Raw genomic sequence first — 21,306 nt, forward strand, 5'->3', positions numbered from 1 at the left:
CTGAGCCACCTTTGCTTGGTGGGAAGTCAATGCCAAGACTGAGTTCCCAGCAGCTCCTGGCATTGGTCTAACCCTAGTCCCTCCCCTCAACCTCCAGCCCTAGCTCCACGGGTCAGGGGTGGGGGAAGGGCAACAGCTTATGTGAAAAGCTGTTCTGTTCCCACCCACAGCAGAGGATAGCTCAGGCTCTGAGTCCACACAAGTGGGCTTCTGATTCCTTCATACACGCTCAATTGTGTGATTCCCCATTTCACAGGTGGAGAAACTGAGACAGGAGGCCTAAGGGTCCCATGTGGAGGTGAGTAGCCCTGAATTTAGAGTCTGGGCCAGACTAAGGAAATACAGGGAACAGGTAAGAGCAGGGGGATGACTACTCAGATGAACAACTCAGTATGACCTTTTCCCTGAAGAAGAAACTTACTTTTGAACTTGGAAAGGCCAGTAGGAAGGAATGAGGGGCAAGGAAGGAAGGAGGATCAGGAAAGGGGATCCTTCCTGCATAAAGGGGATGGCAGGGTTTTCTTTACTCCACTTCTTCCCACTGTCAAAGACCAACTAAACTTGGGTACTCAGAGCCCTCTATTCCTCAATTCAGCCAGGGTCTCTGATCTGAAACTTTCTCTCTTGCTGGGTCAATCTGGGGCAAGGTTCTCCAACTGAATTGGGTTCCCTTCCCCAAAAGGTATCATCACTCTCGCTGTTCAGACCTTCCCAGCCCCAGTTCTGTCACCTTCCAGAGGAGGGGGAAAGCAGCTCCTTCTCCTCTTCTTCCTCGTCCTCCTCCTCCTCGAAGCCAGGGGCAGAGGGCAACAGTTCTTCAACTGGCAGCTTTAGCTGGGTCAGGACATAAAGCTTGCCACTGAAGAACTACTGCGGCTCAGCCAGGTGAGGATGTGGGAGGCACAGGTTCCTAAAAGGGAAAGGAAAGAAAAATGGGAAAGACCTGAGCAAGGCCATGTCACAGGGACACTGTCCCACTGGCCATCAAAGTCCAGCTCCAGTGGATGTTCAAGCTTCTAATGAAGGGCTTCTTGGCTCTGACCTGGGCCTCCAGTGAGGGACAAGAGGCAGCTCTGAACCTACTTCCTTGCTCCTCTTTCCAGAACTGAAAGCTGTAGAAACCTTGATGTGCTCTCACCCCATGTTGCCTTGGCTACTCACAGGGTAGCCTCCAGCCTCCTCAGCACTGAGAGGGCAGGATGTGGGAGCCTGGACACTCTCCACCAGTTACCCAGGTATTAGGTGAGAAGGCGTACCTCAGGTCCAGAAATGGGAGGGATCAGCGCAACTGACTCAGTCTCAGGGAATTCAGCAGGAACAAGAGTTTTGGGGGGGCCTACATCTGGGGAAGAGTAAGGAAGGGAGGAGGTTTAGGGTTTCGAAGAAGGTCAGCAGAGGTTCCTGGGACTGTGAGGAGAGCAAAGGGGACCAGAGGCTGGAGGAAAGGGAGGTAGGGCAGAGTGGTTGGGCAGCTTCCCCAGGACTCTTAAATGCCAGGCATTCCGCTTGCGCATTCCGGGTACATCTGGTATGAATTCCAGGCTGTCTGCCGGCCCCTCCATGTCTGAACTTTGTTCCAAGTTCCAAGCCCCGCCCCCACAGTTCCAACGCATGAATCAGCAGGAAAAGCCGGGCCCTGCAGCATGGCCCAGGGAGGGGGCTGGGGGCGTGGCAGGCTCGAAGGCTGCGAGCTTGGGAGGGTGGGTCTGTGCTGACACTCTGTCGAAGGGCATGTCCATGCCAGTGTGAGGGGTCAAGGCGGTCTTGCCTTTAGATATCTATGCTCAGAGGGTAAAGAGAGATTAGGGTGGGAGGTTTTCAAATTACAAAACCCTCTTGGGAGGTATGAACTTTGTGGCATCTTCCTTCTCTCAGGTGACCAGTTCAACTCCTTTCCACTCCTATCTGCCTGAGCAGGCTCTGTTCAGCCCATAGGACTCAGCTGCTGCTGAGAGTCTGTGCCAAGCAGGTGCCCTTGGCTGCAGGGAGGGGTGGGCCCAGGGCACTGACCCTCTGACCAGCTGCTCCATCAACCCTTTGGCACCCTGACAGCTCCTAGCTCAGTCTGACAGCCAGGATGACAGGCCAAATGAGTTGGAGGCTGGAACTAGGGCCGGAGAGAGGTGGGGGCAATAGCCTAGCCAGAGGCCACGGGGAGGGGCCAAGAGTTGGCCGAGAGGTGGGGAGAGAGGGAGCCCAGTGATGACTAACCCAGGCGCCCCACCCAGCCAGCCGGCTTCCCAGGCGGTCAGGGCCAGGCCTGGGCTAGGGGCCCCACTACCGGACAGGCTGGGGGGAGGTGCAGAGGTGACCTTCTCTCGGCCCAAGACGGCCAGTTAGGCTGGGGAGGGGGGAAGGTTAGAGTTTCCAGGCTCTCCTTCTGCCTGCTCCCCCCACCAACCCGCGGTGAAACCCTAACCTTTGGGTTGCATAAGGCCCCCGCACCGCCGCCCCCTACTCCTCTCCCCTCCCCCCTTACATAACATCCCCTGGAGGGAACGAGAGGAGGGGCTGGCCCGCCCAGAGACCCCTTCCCTGCCAGGGCGCTCAACTGGCCCTGACCCAGTGAGTGCCGGCACAGGCAAAGCACCTCCCCGCTACCCGCCCCGTCCAAATCCTCCTCAAGCTGGGAGGCCGGCTCCCGTATCCTCAGACCAGAGGGCGCCGAGGTTAGCCGCCCCCAGCCCTCCGGCCCCTCGTCTTCCTCCCAGCTACTCCGCAAAACCTTCCGCAAAGATCACTGTCCCAGACTCCTTCTTTAAACCTCCTGACACTCTACTCCAGCCAGTCAAGGCCCCTCTCCCTCCGAGCGCCCCAACCCCCGCCGCCCCCTCACCCCTCCCCCGGAAGGGCAGGGTGTGGCCGTCAGGACCCTACTTTCCCCCATTACCCCGTTAGCACGGTTCCCTCCTGTGCTGCCGGGACCCCAGCTCACACCCACCTGGTGCTGGGTGGGGGGGTGCTGAGGGTAGGGGAGCAAATCAGTGCGTCCGATCCCCACGGCCGGCGGCGCTGTCTCTTCCCAGCGCCCAGCACTCACCGGCTCCAGTCTCCGATCAGCTGGCGGCGTCGTGACGCACAAACTGCGATTGCACCGCCCAGGGCCAATCACCGCCCACTGCTGGGCAGCGTGACTACACCCACTCGGGGGCGCCAGCGCTTCGCCTTGGTCCCGCCTCCCTGGCCGTCTTAGCTCTGATTGGCAAGGAGGCCACCCCTTTGCCGAGTGGAGTAGAGCTAAGCCACGCCCACCAACTCGAGAGCTGGCCAATAGGTAAAAAGGTGTGGCTTAGCCCTGCGTCTAGGCTACTAGCTCAGAGGGGCGGTACGTCAAACCCGAGTCCTAAAGAGCAGAAGGAAGTCGAGGCGTGTGTGTTTGCGGTGCATACTGGTCAATGTAGTTCTCTGTCTGACACCTCGTTCCCAGAATCCAGCGCGCTCTGTGAGTTGGCATTTTTAAACTCATCTCTGAATCCATCCCGGCGAACTCCTTAAAGGGCTACAGCTCCTCCTTCTAGGAGCTGTTAGTGGTTCTTTTAGACAGCCCCCAAAAGGATTCACTGACCTCTTGCAGGAGGCGATGCTTCTCTCAGGAAGAGCAGGAGAGGCTGCAGGAGTGAGAACTGAAGGTGGAAATCAGCCCCAGGGCACACAGACTCTTCCTTTGAAATGAGGACTCCTGGGGGCTTTTGGAGGAGTGAGGACTGCCCACCTCGGCTGGCCTCAGCTTTCTCTTGGAAAGGTCTAATCCACTCCTCCTCCTGGAGGGTCTTCCTAATCAGAGAAAACTTCTGGTAGATGTCTTGCCCCAGTCACAGACAGACAAAGCCTGTCAAGCAGCAGCTTCCCAACGAAAGATTTATAGCACAGCCTTCACCTGAGGGTAGAAGGAAGACTTGTAGTCAGAAACTAGGGGACGGGCCGGGCCAACGTGCAACTGGCCAGCAACCCGGTCCTCAGCACGATACCCCCATTCTGTCCCGCCCCCCAGAAGCTTTTCACTGACTCAGGCCTACTTAGGGAAGAGATTTCAGAGGTGGAGACCAATGAGGAGGCTGTTCCTTCCCCAGAGGCCAATCAGAGCATAGAGGGGCGGGGACATGGGCAAAAAAATAATAATAATCTGAGAAGAACCCAATGACTTGGCAAAAGCTGCAGAACCGCTTCGTTAAAGGTTCAAGTGTGAGGTCCATCCCATCTCAATCACTCCCATCTCTCCACCACCATCAAAAAGGAACGTGTGGAGAGGGATCCGTGACGTTTCCATAAGCTCCCAATTGTGGGTGAAGGTAACAGCCTGGAGTGTGAGGCAGTTCCTTCTGTATGAAAGACGGGCTCCATCAAGGGATTGCTATGGCTCCCATGAGCTCCAGAATGCCGAACCTATGTTCATAACATTGTGCCTTTAAGGAAACTTCCTGCCTTCCACCCCGGTAACAGCTGATTGTTGGAAAGTGTGACCTCAGGGGACGAATCAGCTGTTACCACATCCTCCTCCAGTTCTGCCCTCCTCTATCCCCTTCTTCTCCGCCCTCGCCCCCCCGCCCATGGGTGGTGAGGAAAGGAAGATGAAACCCCAAATATGGGGGACCTGCTTGTACGTTCTTTCCTCTCTCACTCCAAGACTGCCTCCCTCCTCCACCCTCCCCCATCTTCTCCCTCCCCCACCCTCCCCTTCTCCGTCCTCCCTCTTCTCCTTCCTCTCCTGCCCCCAGCCTGCTGGTTAGGTCTTCAGAGGCTCTGAGCGAGGAACGAGAGGCATTTCCTGTCGGCACAGTCAGCTCAGACCCGCCCTCCCCTGGTCTAGTTGGGAGGCCAGTACTGGGGAAGCCCAGAATGGTGGCTGCCTGGGTGTGTGGGTGCTCTAGGGATGGGTACTGGGGAAGGTCCCGTGAAGCTGTGGACCAAACCTGGAGGAGAGAAATGACTGTGGAAAGGAGCCTCCCCTGTGTCAGAACTCTGCTTCCCAGGCCAGCTCCCCACTACTCCCTCTCAGGTTCCTCCCCAGACAGGGTCCTGCTAAGGAGATCCTTCTGGCTTTGCCCATTACTCCATAGACATTTTTTACACTGCTCCATTTTTTATATTTTCACTTCCCCGTCCCCTCGCCCCCGCCAAAGGTGCTAATATGGAACCTCCCAGGGGCCGCAGGTGGAGCACAAAGGCCCCAGGAACCAGGGGCTTTGGCTAGGAAGTTCTGTGCTGGAAGACCCAGGTAAATATTTTGCCCAGCCCTGAGCTGGGAGTCGGGGTCACTCCAGGACAAGCTTAGTGTGACGTCCCAGGACTGACTTGGCAAGGTTGGGAGAAACTGAGCAGGGTCTTGGCCGAGCTTGGAAGAAAGAGAAATCTCACCAGCTGCCCCCATTTACCATTATGCTTAGCACAGAAGTCCTATTCCCTTCTTCTCACCCAAGACCCTTGGGATAGGCCCTTTCCTGTTTTGCTCTAACTTACCATATCCCCATCCTGCCACCCTGTAGGGCAAAAGCAACAGGCTTTGAGTCCAGGGTTTTTGATCACAGCACTATTGACATTTTGGGCTGGATAATTTCTTGTGGGAGCTGTCCTGTACACAGTAGCTTGTTTTCTGGCATCCTCAGTTCACTAGGTGCCTTTAGCACATGGCCCCACCGCGTCCCCCACTTATGAAAATCAAAATCTCTTCTCCAGACATGATCAGATGTCCCCTGGGGGCCAAAATCGCCCACCATTTAGAACCACTGAGTTAGACAAACTTGGGTTCAAATTCCAACTCTTACCACCTGTAAGCTTGATGAAGATACACTTCACATCTCTGAGCCTCAATTTCCTCATGTACAAAATTGAATGAATAATAAAATCACGGCTTATTGTAGGGTTTTAAAAAAGGAATATGTTTGAAAACACCTAGCACAATACCTTACTCAGAGTTGGTGCACTAGACATTAGCTTCCTTCACTTTTCTCCTTGTCACACTGGCAAGAGCTGCCCTCCATCAGCATGGGCTGACTGTTGGGACTGCTGCAGGCTCCCTCCCTGACCATCCAAGCCATGACCTCCGAGAAATTCAATATGGGGTTTGGTGAAGGAGAGTCTCTGACTTGGTGCCAGATCCCCCAAAGCCCAAGGGTACTTGGGCTGGGATTCAGGGAGCATTTGGGAACAGAGTTATTACAGGACACTGTATTTCAAAATGTGGCCTGCAGATTGCCTGCATCAGAAATACCTAGTGCTTGTTAAAAACTTAAGATTCCAGAGGTCTCAATCAGAAGTACATCATAACATTTGAAAAACCATGGTCTTAGGGTGTGAATTGGGGAAGGTGTCATTACCCCAGAATTTTAGAACACCAGTGCTCAGTATTGCAAAGACATCTCAATATAAGGGATGGAAAGAACTCTTAAGAGGTAAGGTTAGTTACACTCAAGGTCATTGGTGCATTACAAGCTAAAACCACTAGAGGGCAGGGCACACACAAACTTGCAGAAAGAAAAAGGAATGCCTTCTCAGTCCAGGTAAACTGAAACCAGAGCAAAGAAGACTGCAAAATTTTGTTGGTACTAAGAAGCAGGCTCAGGTGCACTAGTGGTAAAGAACCCGCCTGCCAATGCAGGAGTCATAAGCGACGTGGGTTCGATCCCTGGGTTGGGAAGATCCCCTGGAAAAGGGAATGGCTACCCACTCCAGTATTCTTGCCTGGAGAATCCTGTGGACAGAGGAGCCTGGAGGGCTACAGTCCACCGGGTCACCAAGAGTTGGACAGGACTGAAGCGACTTATCACGCAGCACACAAGAAGCAGGTGCTACCTCCAGACCCTCCTCTGGTCTTAGGTACTCAGACCAATGTTGGGGATACAAGATTGTTAAGAACACGTAATTTCCCAGGTGAAAAAAAAACAATACTGCACGATGGTTGCTAAAGGGAAAACAGTGGGGGAGGGACAAATTAGGCGCTTGGGATTAACACACACACACTACTATATATAAAACAGATAACCAACAGAGACCTACCATACAGCACATGGAACTCTACTCAGTATTCTGTAATAATTTATATGAAAAGTATCTGAAAAAGAATGAATATATGTGTATGTATAACTGAATCACTTTGCTGTACACTTGAAACTAACACAACACTGCAAGTCAACTATTCTCCAATAAAATTAAAAAAGCAAAACAAGGGACTTCCCTGGAGACCTAGTGGTTAACTCTCTGCGCTTCTACTGCAGGGAGCACAGGTTCCATCCCTGGTTGGGGAACTGATATCCCACATGCCACAGGGCGTGGCCAAATTTTTTTTTTTTAAATTAAAAACAAAATAGTGCTTGGCCAAGGAGTACAAAGAACATTGGTTTTAGAATGAGCCAGGCCTACTATATGCAAAACAGAAAAAGAGACACAGAAATACAGAACAGACTTTTGAACTCTGTGGGAGAAGGTGAGGGTGGGATGTTTCAAAAGAACAGCATGTATACTATCTATGGTGAAACAGATCACCAGCCCAGGTGGGATGCATGAGACAAGTGCTCGGGCCTGGTGCACTGGGAAGACCCAGAGGAATCGGGTGGAGAGGGAGGTGGGAGGGGGGATCGGGATGGGGAATACGTGTAAATCTATGGCTGATTCATATCAATGTACGACAAAACCCACTGAAATGTTGTGAAGTAATTAGCCTCCAACTAATAAAAAAAAAAAATTAAAAAAAATAAATAAAGAATGAGCCAGGCCTAGATTTGAATCCTGGTTCTACCACTTCCTAGCTACCTAAGCAAATCACTTAAAGTAGTCAGCTTCCTCATCCTAAAACGGATCTAAAACTATCTTCTTAAAAAGGGTTGCAGTGAGAATTTAAAGTATGCAAACTGCTTCGCAAGATGCCTGGCTCCTGATCAGTGCTCTGTAAATGGTGGCTGTAAGTTATTACTGCTCAAGGTCATGTGACCAAGCACATCAGCGGTTCTAGCTGCCTTTTTCAAGGATACAGATGAAATCAAATTATGGCTGAGCCATTCCTGTCTCCTCTCTAATTAGGACTTTATTTTTTTCTTAAGTGCCTTTATGGAGCTCCCACACCTCCACACCAGACTCCTACATGAGGCAAACTCTCTTTCTAGGAGTGGGACTGGAAAAATAGATGGTGTCTCCCTGAAGACAATGGCCTGTCAACCCTGCAAATGAGACAGAACCGAGACCTCTTGAAGGAATCCTGTAGTTCTGGCGCCGGCTCCCTGGTTTCTGCTCCCTTCCGTGGTGCACCTTCCCCCCAGCCACTGTGGCATCTGCAAGGCTCTGACAACAGCAAGCAGGCTCTGTCATACAGCAGGGGCAGATCTTCAACAGGAGGTCTTGGGGGAACATTTCCATCCTGGCTTTTCAGCCTGGGCAACTTCTCTCCCCAAAATTGCCCAGAATTTTTATTTTATTATTAAAAAAAAAAAGCCTTAAAAGAGCTGTCAGTGGGGAGGACTCCAGAGCAGATCTGTGCCCCAGTTTTGAGTTTCCATGCTGCCACTTGGACAAGCCTCTTCCAAGGTTCTTGGTTTTTTACCTGTAAAATATGAACAATAAAAACCGCCCTTCCTAATTCACTGAGTGTTGTCAGGGCCAAATGGAATGTTATTGCTGAAACATTTTGGAAAATTAAAAGCTCTTTCTTTTGGAAGGCGGCATGGAGGCGGTGAAGGGACTTAGTGTGAAAAGTCCCAGCTCTGCTCCGGGTTTCTTATCGGTAAAACCAGAGCGAGGTGGTTGTGGTGGCGGCGGCGGCGGCGGGGGTGGTCACCTGGTTAAAGGCTGCCCTCTCTAAGGGAAACCCTCCCTAGGTCCGCGTCCCAGCGCTTGAAGGAGGAAGTAAGGAGGGAAAGGGAAGTCTCGTGGGCAGCTCATAGCCCCCACCCCTGCCCGATTCAGCCCCGGAGGAAGCGAAGCCGCCACCAGGCCTAAAAGGGCGAGGGGAAGGAGCCGGCGCCGAGGCTGGCGGGCCGTGGCGCGGCCTAGAGGAGGCGGGGTCCCCGGGCTCAGTCGAGCCACGTGCGGTTGTTTCCGCGCCGGGGCGATCACGTGAGCAGCGTCAGCTGACCCGTCACGGAGGAGCCCGGCGCTGGCGCCCCGTAACCCCCGCCCGGCCGCGCCCGGAGCGCAGGACCCTGCGGAGGGGTAAGACCGCCCCCGCGGCCCGCCTCTGTCCCCGGCCCATCCCCGCCTCCTCCGCCTCAACCCCGTCCCTCGCTCATCCCCACCCACCCCGCCTGGCATCCCGGAAGCCGAGGCGAGGGGGGCTGTGGCCGGGCTCAGCCCCGCGCCGCCCCCAGGCGGCCAAGAGGGGATGGCCCTGGGGAGCAGGGGGCGGGAAGTAGCGCTTACCGCGAAGGGTGAGGGCTGTTCACCGCCCCCGAGCCCCGAAATGGAGGAGCTGCTCCGGAGCGTGGAGAGGGACCTGAACATCGATGCCCGGCAGCTGGCTCCCGCCCCGGGGGGCGCGCACGTGGTGGCTCTAGTGCCCGCGCGCTGGCTGGCCAGCCTCCGCGAGCGCAGGCTGCCCCCGGGACCCTGTCCGCGCGCCGAAGGCCTGAGCGAAGCGGAAGTCAGGACGCTCTTGCAACGCTCCGTGCAGAGGCTGCCGGCCGGCTGGACTCGAGTGGAGGTGCACGGGCTGCGGAAACGAAGGCTCTCCTACCCGCTGGGCGGCCTGCCTTTTGAGGAGGGGTCCGGCAGCCCGGAGACCCTCACTCGCTTCATGCAGGATGTGGCTGCCCAGAATTATCGCAACCTGTGGCGCCACGCGTATCACACTTATGGGCAGCCCTACAGTCATAGCCCTGCCCCGGCGGCGGTCCCTGCCCTGGATTCAGTGCGACAAGCTCTGCAGAGGGTCTATGGTTGCCCTTTCCTGCCAGTGGGTGAAGCTACGCAGTACCCCTCATATGCCAGAGAAGGCCCCTGTGCCCCTCGGGGCTGCCCTGCCTCTCCCAGCCTTCTGAGAGCCGAGGCTCTGCTGGAATCGCCCGAGATGCTCTACGTCGTGCACCCGTATGTGCAGTTCTCCCTGCACGACGTGGTCACCTTCAGCCCTGCCAAGCTGACCAACAGCCAAGCCAAGGTGCTCTTCATTCTCTTCCGTGTGCTGAGGGCCATGGATGCCTGTCACCGCCAGGGACTGGCCTGTGGGGCCCTGTCTTTGCACCACATCGCTGTGGATGAGAAACTTTGCAGCGAGCTCCGCCTGGACCTGAGTGCTTATGAGAGGCGCGAGGAGGCGGGGGATGAGGAGACCCGGGAAGCAAGAAACGGGGCAGGCTTTGAGCCTGGCGAGGAGGGACGACGGGGACCCGGGTGTCCCACCTGCCAGGAAGAGCTCCGGGGCCTCGTGCTAGACTGGGTCCACGGCCGCATCAGCAACTTCCACTACCTCATGCAATTGAATCGGTTGGCGGGTCGGCGGCAGGGGGACCCCAACTACCACCCGGTGCTGCCCTGGGTGGTCGACTTCACCTCGCCCCGTGGGCGCTTCCGAGACCTGCGCAAGTCCAAGTTCCGCCTCAACAAGGGGGATAAGCAGCTGGACTTCACATATGAGATGACCCGGCAGGCGTTTGTGGCAGGGGGTGCAGGCGGTGGGGAGCCACCTCACGTCCCTCACCACATCTCCGACGTGCTTTCTGACATCACCTACTACGTGTACAAGGCCCGGCGCACGCCCCGGTCGGTGCTCTGCGGACACGTGCGGGCGCAGTGGGAGCCCCACGAGTACCCGGCCAGCATGGAGCGGATGCAGAGCTGGACTCCAGATGAGTGCATTCCCGAGTTCTACACTGACCCCTCCATCTTCTGCTCCATCCACCCCGACATGCCTGACCTGGATGTGCCGGCCTGGTGCCGCTCCAACGAGGAGTTCGTGGCTGCTCACCGGGCACTGCTGGAGAGCCGAGAGGTGTCCCAGGACCTACACCACTGGATTGACCTCACCTTTGGCTACAAATTGCAGGGCAAGGAGGCTGTGAAGGAGAAGAACGTGTGTCTACACCTGGTGGACGCCCACACGCACCTGACCAGCTATGGCGTGGTGCAGCTCTTCGATCAGCCACATCCCCAGCGCCTGGCGGGGGCCCCTGCCCTCGCCCCTGAACCTCCTCTCGTCCCCAAGCTGTGGTTCCAGACCATCCAGGAGAGCACAGGCCGGGAGGACTTCCCTGCACAACTTACGAATGGGATGGGCAGGACGGTTTTGGAGGCCACTCCCTGTGAGGCTGGCTGGGCCAGGGACAGGCCCATGGTAGGGGAAGATGACTTGGAGCAGGCCACAGAAGCTCTGGATTCCATCTCTCTGGCTGGGAAGACAGGTGACCAGCTGGGACCGTCTCCCTCCTCCACTTCCTCCTCCAGTCAAGCCCCACCAGGCCTCTTGCCTTTCTCAGGGGCCTCAGCCTCTCGACCAGGCCGTCGGAACAGAGCTGCTGGGGTGGACCCCGGAGAAGGTGAGGAGGGCAAGATTCTTCTTCCGGAGGGCTTCAGTCCTCTGCAGGCTCTGGAGGAGCTGGAGAAACTAGGCAACTTCTTGACCAAAGGCCTAGGGGGCCGCTTGGAGGTGCCTGAGCAGCCCCGGGTTCAGCCCCCCGTGCAGCTGCGGGACCTTTTTCATCGGGACATGCAGGCGCTGGGGGTCCTGTTGGCTGAGATGGTGTTCGCCACCAGGGTCCGGACACTGCAGCCTGATGCGCCTTTGTGGCTACGCTTCAAGGCTGTGCAGGGGCTCTGCGCACGCCATCCCAAGGAGGTCCCGGTGTCTCTGCAGCCCGTGCTGGACACACTTCTGCAGCTGAGTGGCCCTCAAGGCCCCGTGGCTGCAGGGAGGGGCAAGCTGGACCCACTGTTTGTGTACAGGCCCGTCTCCCAGGGATTGCCCCCACCCTGCCCCGCCCAGCTCCTCAGCCCCTTCAGCTCTGTGGTCCCCTTCCCCCCATACTTCCCCGCGCTGCACAAATTCATCCTCCTGTACCAGGCGAGGCGCGTGGAGGACGAGGCCCAGGGGCGGGAGCTGGTCTTTGCTCTGTGGCAGCAGCTGGGTGCCGTTTTGAGTGACATCACCCCCGAGGGCTTGGAGATCTTGTTGCCTTTCGTGCTGTCACTCATGTCTGAGGAGCACACGGCCGTGTATGCAGCCTGGTACCTATTTGAACCTGTAGCCAAGGCCCTGGGCCCCAAGAATGCCAATAAGTTCCTTCTGAAGCCTCTCATTGGGGCCTACGAGAGCCCCTGCCAGCTCCACGGCCGCTTCTACCTGTACACCGACTGCTTTGTGGCCCAGCTGATGGTGCGGCTGGGCCTGCAGGCCTTTCTTGTCCACCTCCTGCCCCACGTCCTGCAGGTGTTGGCTGGCGTGGAGGCCTCCCAGGAGGAAAACAAGGGCCTGGCGGGGGCCGCCGAGGACGAGGAAAGTGGGCTCCCGGGAGCCGGGCCCGGGTCCTGTGCCTTTGAGGAGGAGATCCACATGGATGGGGAGCCTGCCGCCGCCTCGGGCCTAGGGCTCCCGGACTACATGTCTGGCGTCAGCTTCCACGACCAGGCCGACCTCCCCGAGACGGAGGACTTCCAGGCTGGGCTGTACGTGGCCGAGTCCCCTCAGCCCCAGGAGGCTGAGGCTGTGAGCCTGGGCCGGCTGAGCGACAAGAGCAGCACCAGCGAGGCCTCCCTGGGCGAGGAGCGGGCAGCCGACGAGGGGGGTGTCCCGGTGGACAAGAGCAGCCTCAGGTCAGGTGACAGCAGCCAGGACTTGAAGCAGAGTGAGGGCTCCGAGGAGGACGAGGAGGAGGAGGAAGGCTGTGTGGTGTTGGAGGTGGGGGAGGGGGAGGGTGAGCAGGAAGAGGTCCCTGAGGCGTCCGAGCTCACGCTCTCCGACACTGTGCTGTCCATGGATACGGTTGTGGCTGGTGATGGTGGGGCCAACGGAGAGGAAGAAGAGGAGCCGCTGACCGAGCAGTCGGAGGGCAAAGAACAGAGGATCCTTCTTGGTGAGTTCTCGGGCCTGGAGGTGTTGGTCTGATGGTCATCATCTGCCGAGCCCCTACCCTGCACCGGGCAGTGGATGGAGCCGATCCACACACAGCAGAGATACAGGCCTGCCCTCCTAGAGCTCCATCTAGTAGGGGAGATGCCACGCTATAGGCAGGAGTTCTGTTAGTGCTGCGAAGAGCATGGGTGGGTACTACGAGGGAATGTAAAGTGAGGCTTAGATCTCGTTTTCAGGGGTCAGAGACTTCCTTGAAAGGAGCGCTGGTGGAATTCAATGAGGAGGAGGAAGCTGGGTAAACATGGTAGGGTCTGTGGTGGGAAGAGCATTCCAAGCAGAGGGAACAGCATATGCGAGGCTCTAAGGCTGTCATGGTTCCATTCAAGAATCTGTGAAAGGCCAGTATGGTTAGACTGAGAGAGTGAAGAGAAATGGAGAGGGTGGAGGACACCTCCTCTAGGAACTGGGGGAGAGTCACTGTAAGGGTAACCTTCCTGCAGTTAGTGCCCAAGTAGGGCTTCCCTTGTGGCTCAGCTGGTGAAGTATCTGCCTGCAATGCAGGAGACCTGGGTTCGATCCCTGGGTTGCGCAGATCCCCCGGAGGAGGGAAAGGCTACCCATTCCAGTATTTTGGCCTGGAGAATTCAGGCCAAAGGTCCTATACAGTCCATGGGGTCCCAAAGAGTTGGACATGGTTGAGCGACTTTCACTTCACAGAGGAGCCTGGAGCTGCCCCAAAGCCAGGCTCCTACAGGCAGCTCTGCTAAAGGGAGTGTGGGGCCTTGGGGCTACCATGCTCAGGCTGGGCTCCTGGGTGGAGTTGGGACCAGCGTCACTAGGTGGGGCCCATGGGGTGGGGTGGGGGAGTCGTGAGCCCCTATTATCTGATGAACTTAGGGGCTACTCCTGCCCTGCAGATACGGCCTGCAAGATGGTCCGCTGGCTGTCCGCCAAGCTTGGCCCCACTGTGGCCTCTCGCCACGTGGCCCGGAACCTGCTCCGCCTGCTGACGTCATGTTACGTTGGTAAGATCGGGCATGGGGCTTCCTTCAGCCCTTTGTCTCTCTGGCCCCCTGTAGCGGATCCTCCCCGCTCTTGTCTCAGACCTCCTCCTGGCCAGGTCCTGGGTCCCAGTCTGCTGTGAGCTCCTTCCTTCCTTGGGTCGGGCACGGGGATTCCCAGGCTGGAGTGAGCAGGAGCGGTCACTGAAGTCCCTCAAGGGCTCCTCCCTGTTGCCCTCTGCCGGCTACTCAGGACAGCTGGCCCTTCCTTGGCAGGGCCCACCCGGCAGCAGTTCACTGGGGGCAGTGGCGAGAGCCCCCCACTGAGCGTGGGCAACATCTATCAGAAGAGACCGATCCTGGGCGATGTAGTGTCGGCGCCTGTGCTCAGCTGCCTCCTGCACATCGCCCACCTCTACGGGGAGCCTGTCCTCACCTACCAGTACCTGCCCTACATCAGCTACCTGGTCAGTTGGGGTCTGGGGGTGCTGAGGAGGCTGAGGGCTGACCCAGGACCTCTGGGGGTTCCAGGGGGTCCATGGGGTCACCTGGCCCTCATCCGCTCTGTGGCCATAGGTGGCCCCGGGTAGCACCTCAGGCCCCAGTCGACTGAACAGCCGCAAGGAGGCAGGGCTGCTGGCAGCTGTGACGCTGACCCAGAAGATCATCGTGTACCTCTCGGACACCACCCTCATGGACATCCTGCCCCGGATCAGCCACGAGGTCTTGCTGCCCGTGCTCAGCTTCCTCACTTCCCTCGTCACAGGGTAAGTCTCTGCCCCCCGCACCTACCATGGAGCAGCCCAGCAGAGGGGGCTATCCCGGGGTGGGGGTGGGGGTGTCAGACCTCCTGGGACTCATCCTGGCTGGGTGACCCTGAGCAGGCCACACTTTTCTGTGCCTCCGTTTCCTCATCTGGTTGGATGAGCTGGTCTTACGGCCCCTTTCGTTTCCAGCTTGTAATAGATTCTGGACAAATCCCCTAGACTGGGGAGCGCTGGAGCTTATCAGCTCTATTTGCAGGTTCCCAAGTGGAGCCCAGGCCCGGACTGTCCTGTGTATGAAGACCATCAGCCTCATCGCCCTCATCTGCCTGCGTATCGGACAGGAGATGGTCCAGCAGCACCTGAGTGAGCCCGTGGCCACCTTCTTTCACGTCTTCTCTCAGCTGCACGAGCTTCGGCACCAGGTGGGCAGATGTGCCTGGCAGCCGCGGGCTGGCCAGTGGTTGCGGCCTCCGCTAACTCCCCGGGGCTTCCTGCCCACAGGATCTGAAGCTGGAGTCCGTGGCCCGCAGTGAAGGCCAGCTGCCAGAGGTGGCTTTCTCCGATGGGCAGCTGCGGCCGGCGGACCCCGCCCTGCTGGACGAGCTGCAGAAGGTGTTCACCTTGGAGATGGCGTACACAATCTACGTGCCCTTCTCCTGCCTGTTGGGTACTGCCGCATCGTGTCCCCTCCCAGCCTCTGCAGCTACCGTTCTTCCCCTGGGAGGGCCCCACCTCCTGTCCCTGGAGTCCATAGTGGTTATTAGGCAAAGTTTTCTGGGTCAGAGCAAAGGGGTTTGGCCTTAGACCTTTGAGTCCCAGTGACATATAAACAGAGACTGAATTCTGGCCAGTTGAGGTGGGGGGGCACAGGAGTGGCCTAGCCTGTCCCTGGGGCAGGGAGGGGAGTCAGGCTGCTAGACTGATGTCTTAGGAGCCGCCCAAGAGGAATGAGCGGCCCACCATTCACGTAGCTTCCTGTGCGGGCCTGGCCCTGTGCCGAGCGTCTGTGTATGTCATCACCCTGAAGAGTGTGAACAGCCCCGGTCAGATGTGCTGCCATCCCCACACTGATGTCTGAGCCGTGGGAGGCAGAGCATCACCTGTCTTGGTCCCCGTTCTGTTTCTGATGCCCGGTGAGGCACCCAGCACGCAGAAAAGATGCTCACGTGTCCATACTGAAGGTGTGAATCCAGGTTTTCCTGGAGGGAGGAAACCAGCTCAGAGACGAAGAGTGACTTGCTGAGAGTTGCACAGCCAGTATCTGCCCTGCTGCTGTGGTTCCTAAGCCCTTTGGGTGGGTGGTGGCAGTTGCTAGCCATCCCCCTTCACCTCAGGACCTCTCCTGCTCCCATCCAGGTGACATCATCCGGAAAATCGTCCCCAACCATGAGTTGGTGGGGGAGCTGGCGGGGCTGTACCTGGAGAGCATCAGCCCAAGCAGCCACAGCCCTGCCGGCGTGGAGCCCACCGCGCCCAGCACCGGCCCGGAGTGGGACCCCCAGGGTGGGGGCTGCCCCCAGGACGACAGCCACTCAGGGACCTTTGGGAGCGTCCTGGTTGGGAACCGCATCCAGATCCCCGATGACTCCCAGCCTGACAGCCCTGGCCCGCTGGGCCCCATCTCTGGGGTGGGTGGCGGGGACCCCGGCAGCCAGAGTGAGGACAACGCACTGAAGCGGGAGCTGCCGAGGAGCGCGCATGGGCTGAGCGGGAACTGGCTGGCCTACTGGCAGTACGAGATCGGCGTGAGCCAGCAGGACGCCCACTTCCACTTCCACCAGATCCGCCTGCAGAGCTTCCCAGGCCACTCGGGGGCCGTCAAATGTGTGGTGCCCCTGAGTGGCGAGGACTTCTTCCTGAGCGGCAGCAAGGACCGCACTGTGCGCCTCTGGCCGCTCTACAACTCCGGGGACGGCACCAGCGAGACAGCCCCGCGCCTCATCTACGCCCAGCATCGCAAAAGCGTCTTCTTCGTGGGCCAGCTCGAGGCCCCACAGTGCGTGGTGAGCTGTGATGGGGCTGTGCACGTCTGGGACCCCTTCACAGGTGAGCGGGCCCAGGTGAGGCCTGTTCTGTAGCTGCTGTCCTTTCCACCAAGGGTGGAGGGTTAGGGTGTAATGGTGTGTGGTTGGGGGTGATGCAGTGAGTCCACAGAATGGAGCATTTAGGACTTGGAATCCATCAGACCTGAGTTCGAGGGTCTGCCAGCTTCCTTGCTGAGTGACCTTGAGCAAGTCCCTCTGCTGCTGGAAGCATCGGTGTATATGTCTGGGTGTGTTTTAATCTTTTGGCCATGCTGCCAGCATGTGGCATCCTAGTTTCCCGACCAGGGATTGAATCCATGCCCCCTGCATTAGTAGCGCAGAGTCCCCAGCTACTGGACCACCAGGGAAGTCCCTGGAAACATCAGTTTTCCCATCTGCAAAATGGAAATCAGAACAAGTGCTTAAGTAGATAATGCCTAGAGGTTTGGGTTAACATGTAGCGTGTAGTATCCTGGTTGGTAAACAGTTGTTTGCTTATTTTATGTCGTCATTGTAGAGAGGAAGAAGGTTAAAAAGCAGGGATTGGGGGGATGGAGTAGTATCAAAGCAGACGGTGGAAGGTGTAGCTTTTGGCCACAATTTGCTATGTGAAGAGAGAAGCCTGGCATGGCCACAGAGATGTTAATAGAAAGGTGGAGGGGGTCAAAAAACATCCTTAGTATTCATTGAGATCTGGGATGTGGGAAGCAAGTATGGGGTGGGTAGGAGGGATAGAGGAGAAGGAAGTGGCAACCCACTCCAGTATTCTTGCCTAGAGAATCCTGTGGACAGCTGAGCCTGGTGGATTGCCATCTATGGTGTCGCACAGAGTTGGACACGACTGAAGCGACTTAGCATGCATGCATGCATTGGAGAAGGAAATGGCAACCCACTCCAGTATTGTTGCCTGGAGAATCCCAGGGACAGAGGACCCTGGTGGGCTGCTGTCCAGGGGTCACACAGAGTCAGACATGACTGAAGCGACTTAGCAGCAGCAGCAGCAGCAGCAGGAGGGATAGGAGGAGTTGGGGCTCTTGCATCAGTGACTGGAACCCCAGACCCACCATGCCTTTCCTTCATAGGGAAGACTCTTCGCACGGTGGAGCCATCGGACAGCCGGGTGCCCCTGACCGCTGTGGCCGTCATGCCCGCCCCCCACACCAGCATCACCATGGCCAGCTCTGACTCGACCCTGCGCTTTGTGGACTGCAGGAAGCCAGGCCTGCAGGTCAGGGGCGTCCTTTTTTCCAGCCCTGGCCTGGGTGCCTGGCAGGGAGGAGAGAAACCCCTTCCCCGACCCCTGCCCCCGGGAAGAGAGGAGCCCAGGGCGGAGTTTCTCATTGGAGACAGATCACCTGCAGCAGCAAACCCTCCGGGGTGGGGGTGGGACTCTGGCCTGGGATCCTGGGGGCCTCCCCTTGATGGGTAATGAGGCTCTGGGGGTTGGAGGCTGAGCTGCACCTAGATGGGGGAAACGCGGGTTGGACTGGGCTGTGGAGGCCCAGCTTGTCCTCCTCTGCCGGCAGCATGAGTTCCGCCTGAGCAGCGGGCTGAACCCTGGGCTCGTCCGCTCCCTGGCTGTCAGCCCCAGTGGCCGGAGCGTCGTGGCCGGCTTCTCCTCGGGCTTCATGGTGCTGCTGGACACCCGTACGGGCCTGGTTCTGCGTGGCTGGCCTGCCCACGAAGGGGACATCCTGCAGATCAAGGTGACAGGCCAGGGCCCCTCCCCTTCTGCCTGACTGCTCCAGCCCTCACCTCTGCTTAGGGTCCACCCAGGACGGGCCCCCCTGCTGATGTCCTTCATACCTGCCGGAGGACTGACAGGCAGGGCGGGTCAGGAGCCAGGCTGCACCTCAGGGACTTGGGCAGGAGGTGGGCCCCGGGGGCGGGAACCAGGGGGCCGAGCTGACCCTGAGCTTCCTGGAGATGTTCTAATGAGTAACCCTTGTCCATATTTGTCTTACTTGGGGGATCAGGGGTCAGGCCCTGTCCGTGACCCAGTCAGGTTAAATAAAGCTCAGCTGGGAGGCTGTTTACTGCCCCCAGACCACTGAGCAGAGTCCATGCCCCTTTCTGGGCTAACCTAGTGGGGGAAGGGGCGGGTCAGGCCTGGGAATCCTGCTCCCACCTCCACCCCCGCCCCATTTTTTCAATCACAGACCTCAGGGAGGTCCAGGCAGGGAGGCCCAGGGCTATTTGTGGGAGGGTTTTTCCAGGCAGCTGGGAGTTCCTCCCCGACCTAAGTGGCAGCCAGGGGACATGCGCTGCTGTTGCTGGGAGCTGGGCACCCCTGGCTGCCTCCAGGGCCCCCTGGGTTCTGTTGTTGTTCAGTCACTCAGTTGTGTCCAGCTCTTTGCGACCCCATGGACTGCAGCACGCCAGGCTTCCCTGTCCTTCACTATCTCCTGGAGCTTGCTCAAACTCATGTCCACTGAGTCGGTGATGCCATCCAACCATCTCATCCTCTGCTTCCTCCTTCTCCTCCTGCCCTCAGTCTTTCCCAGCATCATAGTCTTTTCCAATGAGTTGGCTCTTCACTTCAGGTGGCCGAAGTATTGGAGCTTCAGCATCAGTCCTTCCAATGAATATTCAGGGTTGATTTCCTTTAGGATTGACTGGTTTGATCTGGGTTCTCGTTGCCTCTAAATTTTGACTTTCCAAGAAAGCATCAGGAGGTCTCTGGGGTCAGCCTGGGTGTTAGTCCTGGGTCTGCCACCTACTGGCTCTGTGACCTTGTATGATGACTTCACTTTCCCGAGCCTTAGTTTTTTTTTCTCTGTAAAATGGAAACAATAGCACCTATCTCATAGAGTTGTTATGAAGGTTAATTGTGATAAGATGTTTAATGTGCCTGAATAACACCTGACATAGTAAGCGCCCAAGTTACAATGATGACTGGGTGGATGATACATTAATATATTCATATGAGCTGACATTAATATAATGTGGGAGGGTGGCAGCCTGTCCCTGACTCAGGACGACACGTCTTCCTGGGAGGAGATGTGGGAGAGAACAGGAAGACTCCGGCCCCCGCTGAGGCTCTCCCCTCTCCCTGGCAGGCAGTGGAGGGCAGCGTCCTGGTCAGCTCCTCCTCCGACCACTCCTTGACGGTCTGGAAGGAGCTGGAGCCGAAGCCCACGCATCACTACAAGTCAGCCTCTGACCCCATCCACACCTTCGACTTGTACGGCAGCGAGGTGGTGACCGGCACTGTGGCCAACAAGATCGGCGTCTGCTCCCTGCTCGAGCCGCCTTCCCAGGCCACCACCAAGCTCAGCTCTGAGAACTTCCGCGGCACGCTCACCAGCCTGGCCTTGCTGCCCACCAAACGCCACCTCCTGCTGGGCTCGGACAATGGGGTGGTCCGCCTCCTGGCGTAGGCTGAGGCGAGTTCTGGTCAGGTGGAGACGGGCACACATCCTCCAGGAAGCCGTCCCTCATCTTGTTTCCCTAGCAGCTCATTCCTGGCAAGCCCCAGGCCCCACGCCCTGGGTAGCCACGTGGCCTGCCAGCTAGGGTGGTGTGGGAGTCTGGGCTCCTGTACCCCCAGAGCCATGGAGGCCCCCAGAGGGGATCTCATTCATGACTTGGGGCCATGCTGCTTGGAGCCAGCAGGAAGCAGATGAGAGAGCCTGGCAGGGGCTTCCCTGGTGGCCCAGTGATTTAAGACTCTGTGCTTCCACTGTAAGGGGCATGGGTTCGATGCCTGGTTGAGGAGCTAAGATCCCACATACCGAATGGTGTGGCCAAGAAATAAAAATAAAAAATTAAAAAAAAAAAGAGGGAGAGCCTGGGAAAGCACCGCTGCCCTCCTTTCTCCCCAGCTCCGCCCTCTGTGTCTGCATGGGGACAGGATGCTCTGGGGAAGGGGAAGGAGACCCCCTGCTAAGCTGTCTCCACCATAGCCCGCCTCCAGCTGGCTCTCTCTGACCCTGTCCTGCAAGGATAGGGAAGCTGCCCCAGTCTAGGACACTGACGGTGCTTGGACTCCAGCCTCTAAGGGCTGACCACGGTCCAGGAGTTAAGAGCCTTGGGCTGGGCTCTTAAGTGTCCACCCAGCCAGGCCCTGGCCAGCGTGGGACCAGTAGGGGAAGAAAGAGGGCAGGACCAAAGGAGGGCAGATGGATGGGGCCAGGTGGTGCCTGCCTGGAGTGACCCCACACCTTGCCTGCCCACCCCTCACCACAGTGTTTGTGCCTTGAGCTGATGAGGCAGCCTCTGCGTCCAGAAGCCTTTGGGGAGGGGGTCCAAGACCCTGAAAGAAGGAGCGAGAAGAATCATCTCTGCATCTCAGGTCTCCCTCCCCCAGGGGGACAGGAAGACCCAGGTTTCACAGGCCCTCGCGTTCTGGAGCATAGATGAGGTCTGAGGCTGGACCCCTGCTGCCTTCTCACTATTTGCAATAGATGTAAATATGATCAATAAATCCTGTGGAAGAGCCATGGATCCGAGTGAGGCTTTTCTTGATGGTGGTGTTGTGGGGAGGAAAGGTTGGGACCCCACAGCTTCCGGGACAGGGAGGAGGA

General features: G+C 57.7%; 1 protein-coding gene across 5 annotated transcripts; it reads left to right on the forward strand.

The window, feature by feature from the left end:
• The first annotated feature begins 9,067 nt into the window (after positions 1-9,067).
• Positions 9,068-21,224, forward strand: WDR81 (WD repeat domain 81). 5 transcript variants are annotated; one of them, XM_061143064.1, is made up of 11 exons: positions 9,068-12,989; positions 13,906-14,013; positions 14,266-14,456; positions 14,566-14,756; positions 15,013-15,178; positions 15,258-15,423; positions 16,113-16,802; positions 17,863-18,008; positions 18,307-18,486; positions 19,840-20,166; positions 20,969-21,224. In XM_061143064.1, exons 1-10 carry the CDS (start codon positions 9,308-9,310, stop codon positions 20,158-20,160), a joined length of 5,841 nt encoding a protein of 1,946 aa, XP_060999047.1. In that variant the 5' UTR covers positions 9,068-9,307; the 3' UTR covers positions 20,161-20,166; positions 20,969-21,224. The 5 variants fall into 5 exon arrangements, 3 of the variants coding, with proteins under 3 accessions (XP_060999047.1, XP_060999046.1, XP_060999048.1); XM_061143063.1 differs by having other exon boundaries at positions 9,069-12,989; positions 19,840-21,224; XR_009692959.1 differs by lacking the exons at positions 19,840-20,166; positions 20,969-21,224 and having other exon boundaries at positions 9,078-12,989; positions 16,113-16,816; positions 18,307-18,440.
• The last annotated feature ends 82 nt before the right edge of the window (positions 21,225-21,306 follow it).

This window comes from Dama dama, chromosome 5, assembly GCF_033118175.1.
Source record: "Dama dama isolate Ldn47 chromosome 5, ASM3311817v1, whole genome shotgun sequence".
Classification (NCBI taxonomy): Eukaryota; Metazoa; Chordata; class Mammalia; order Artiodactyla; family Cervidae; genus Dama; species Dama dama.

Coding starts and splice junctions, on each gene's coding strand:
- WDR81 (XM_061143064.1), top strand. CDS start 9,308: ATGGCCCTGGGGAGCAGGGGGCGGGAAGTAGCGCTTACCGCGAAGGGT. Junction 15,424..16,112: donor GCCCTTCTCCTGCCTGTTGG/GTACTGCCGCAT, acceptor GCTCCCATCCAG/GTGACATCATCCGGAAAATC. Junction 18,009..18,306: donor GCAGGAAGCCAGGCCTGCAG/GTCAGGGGCGTC, acceptor CTCTGCCGGCAG/CATGAGTTCCGCCTGAGCAG.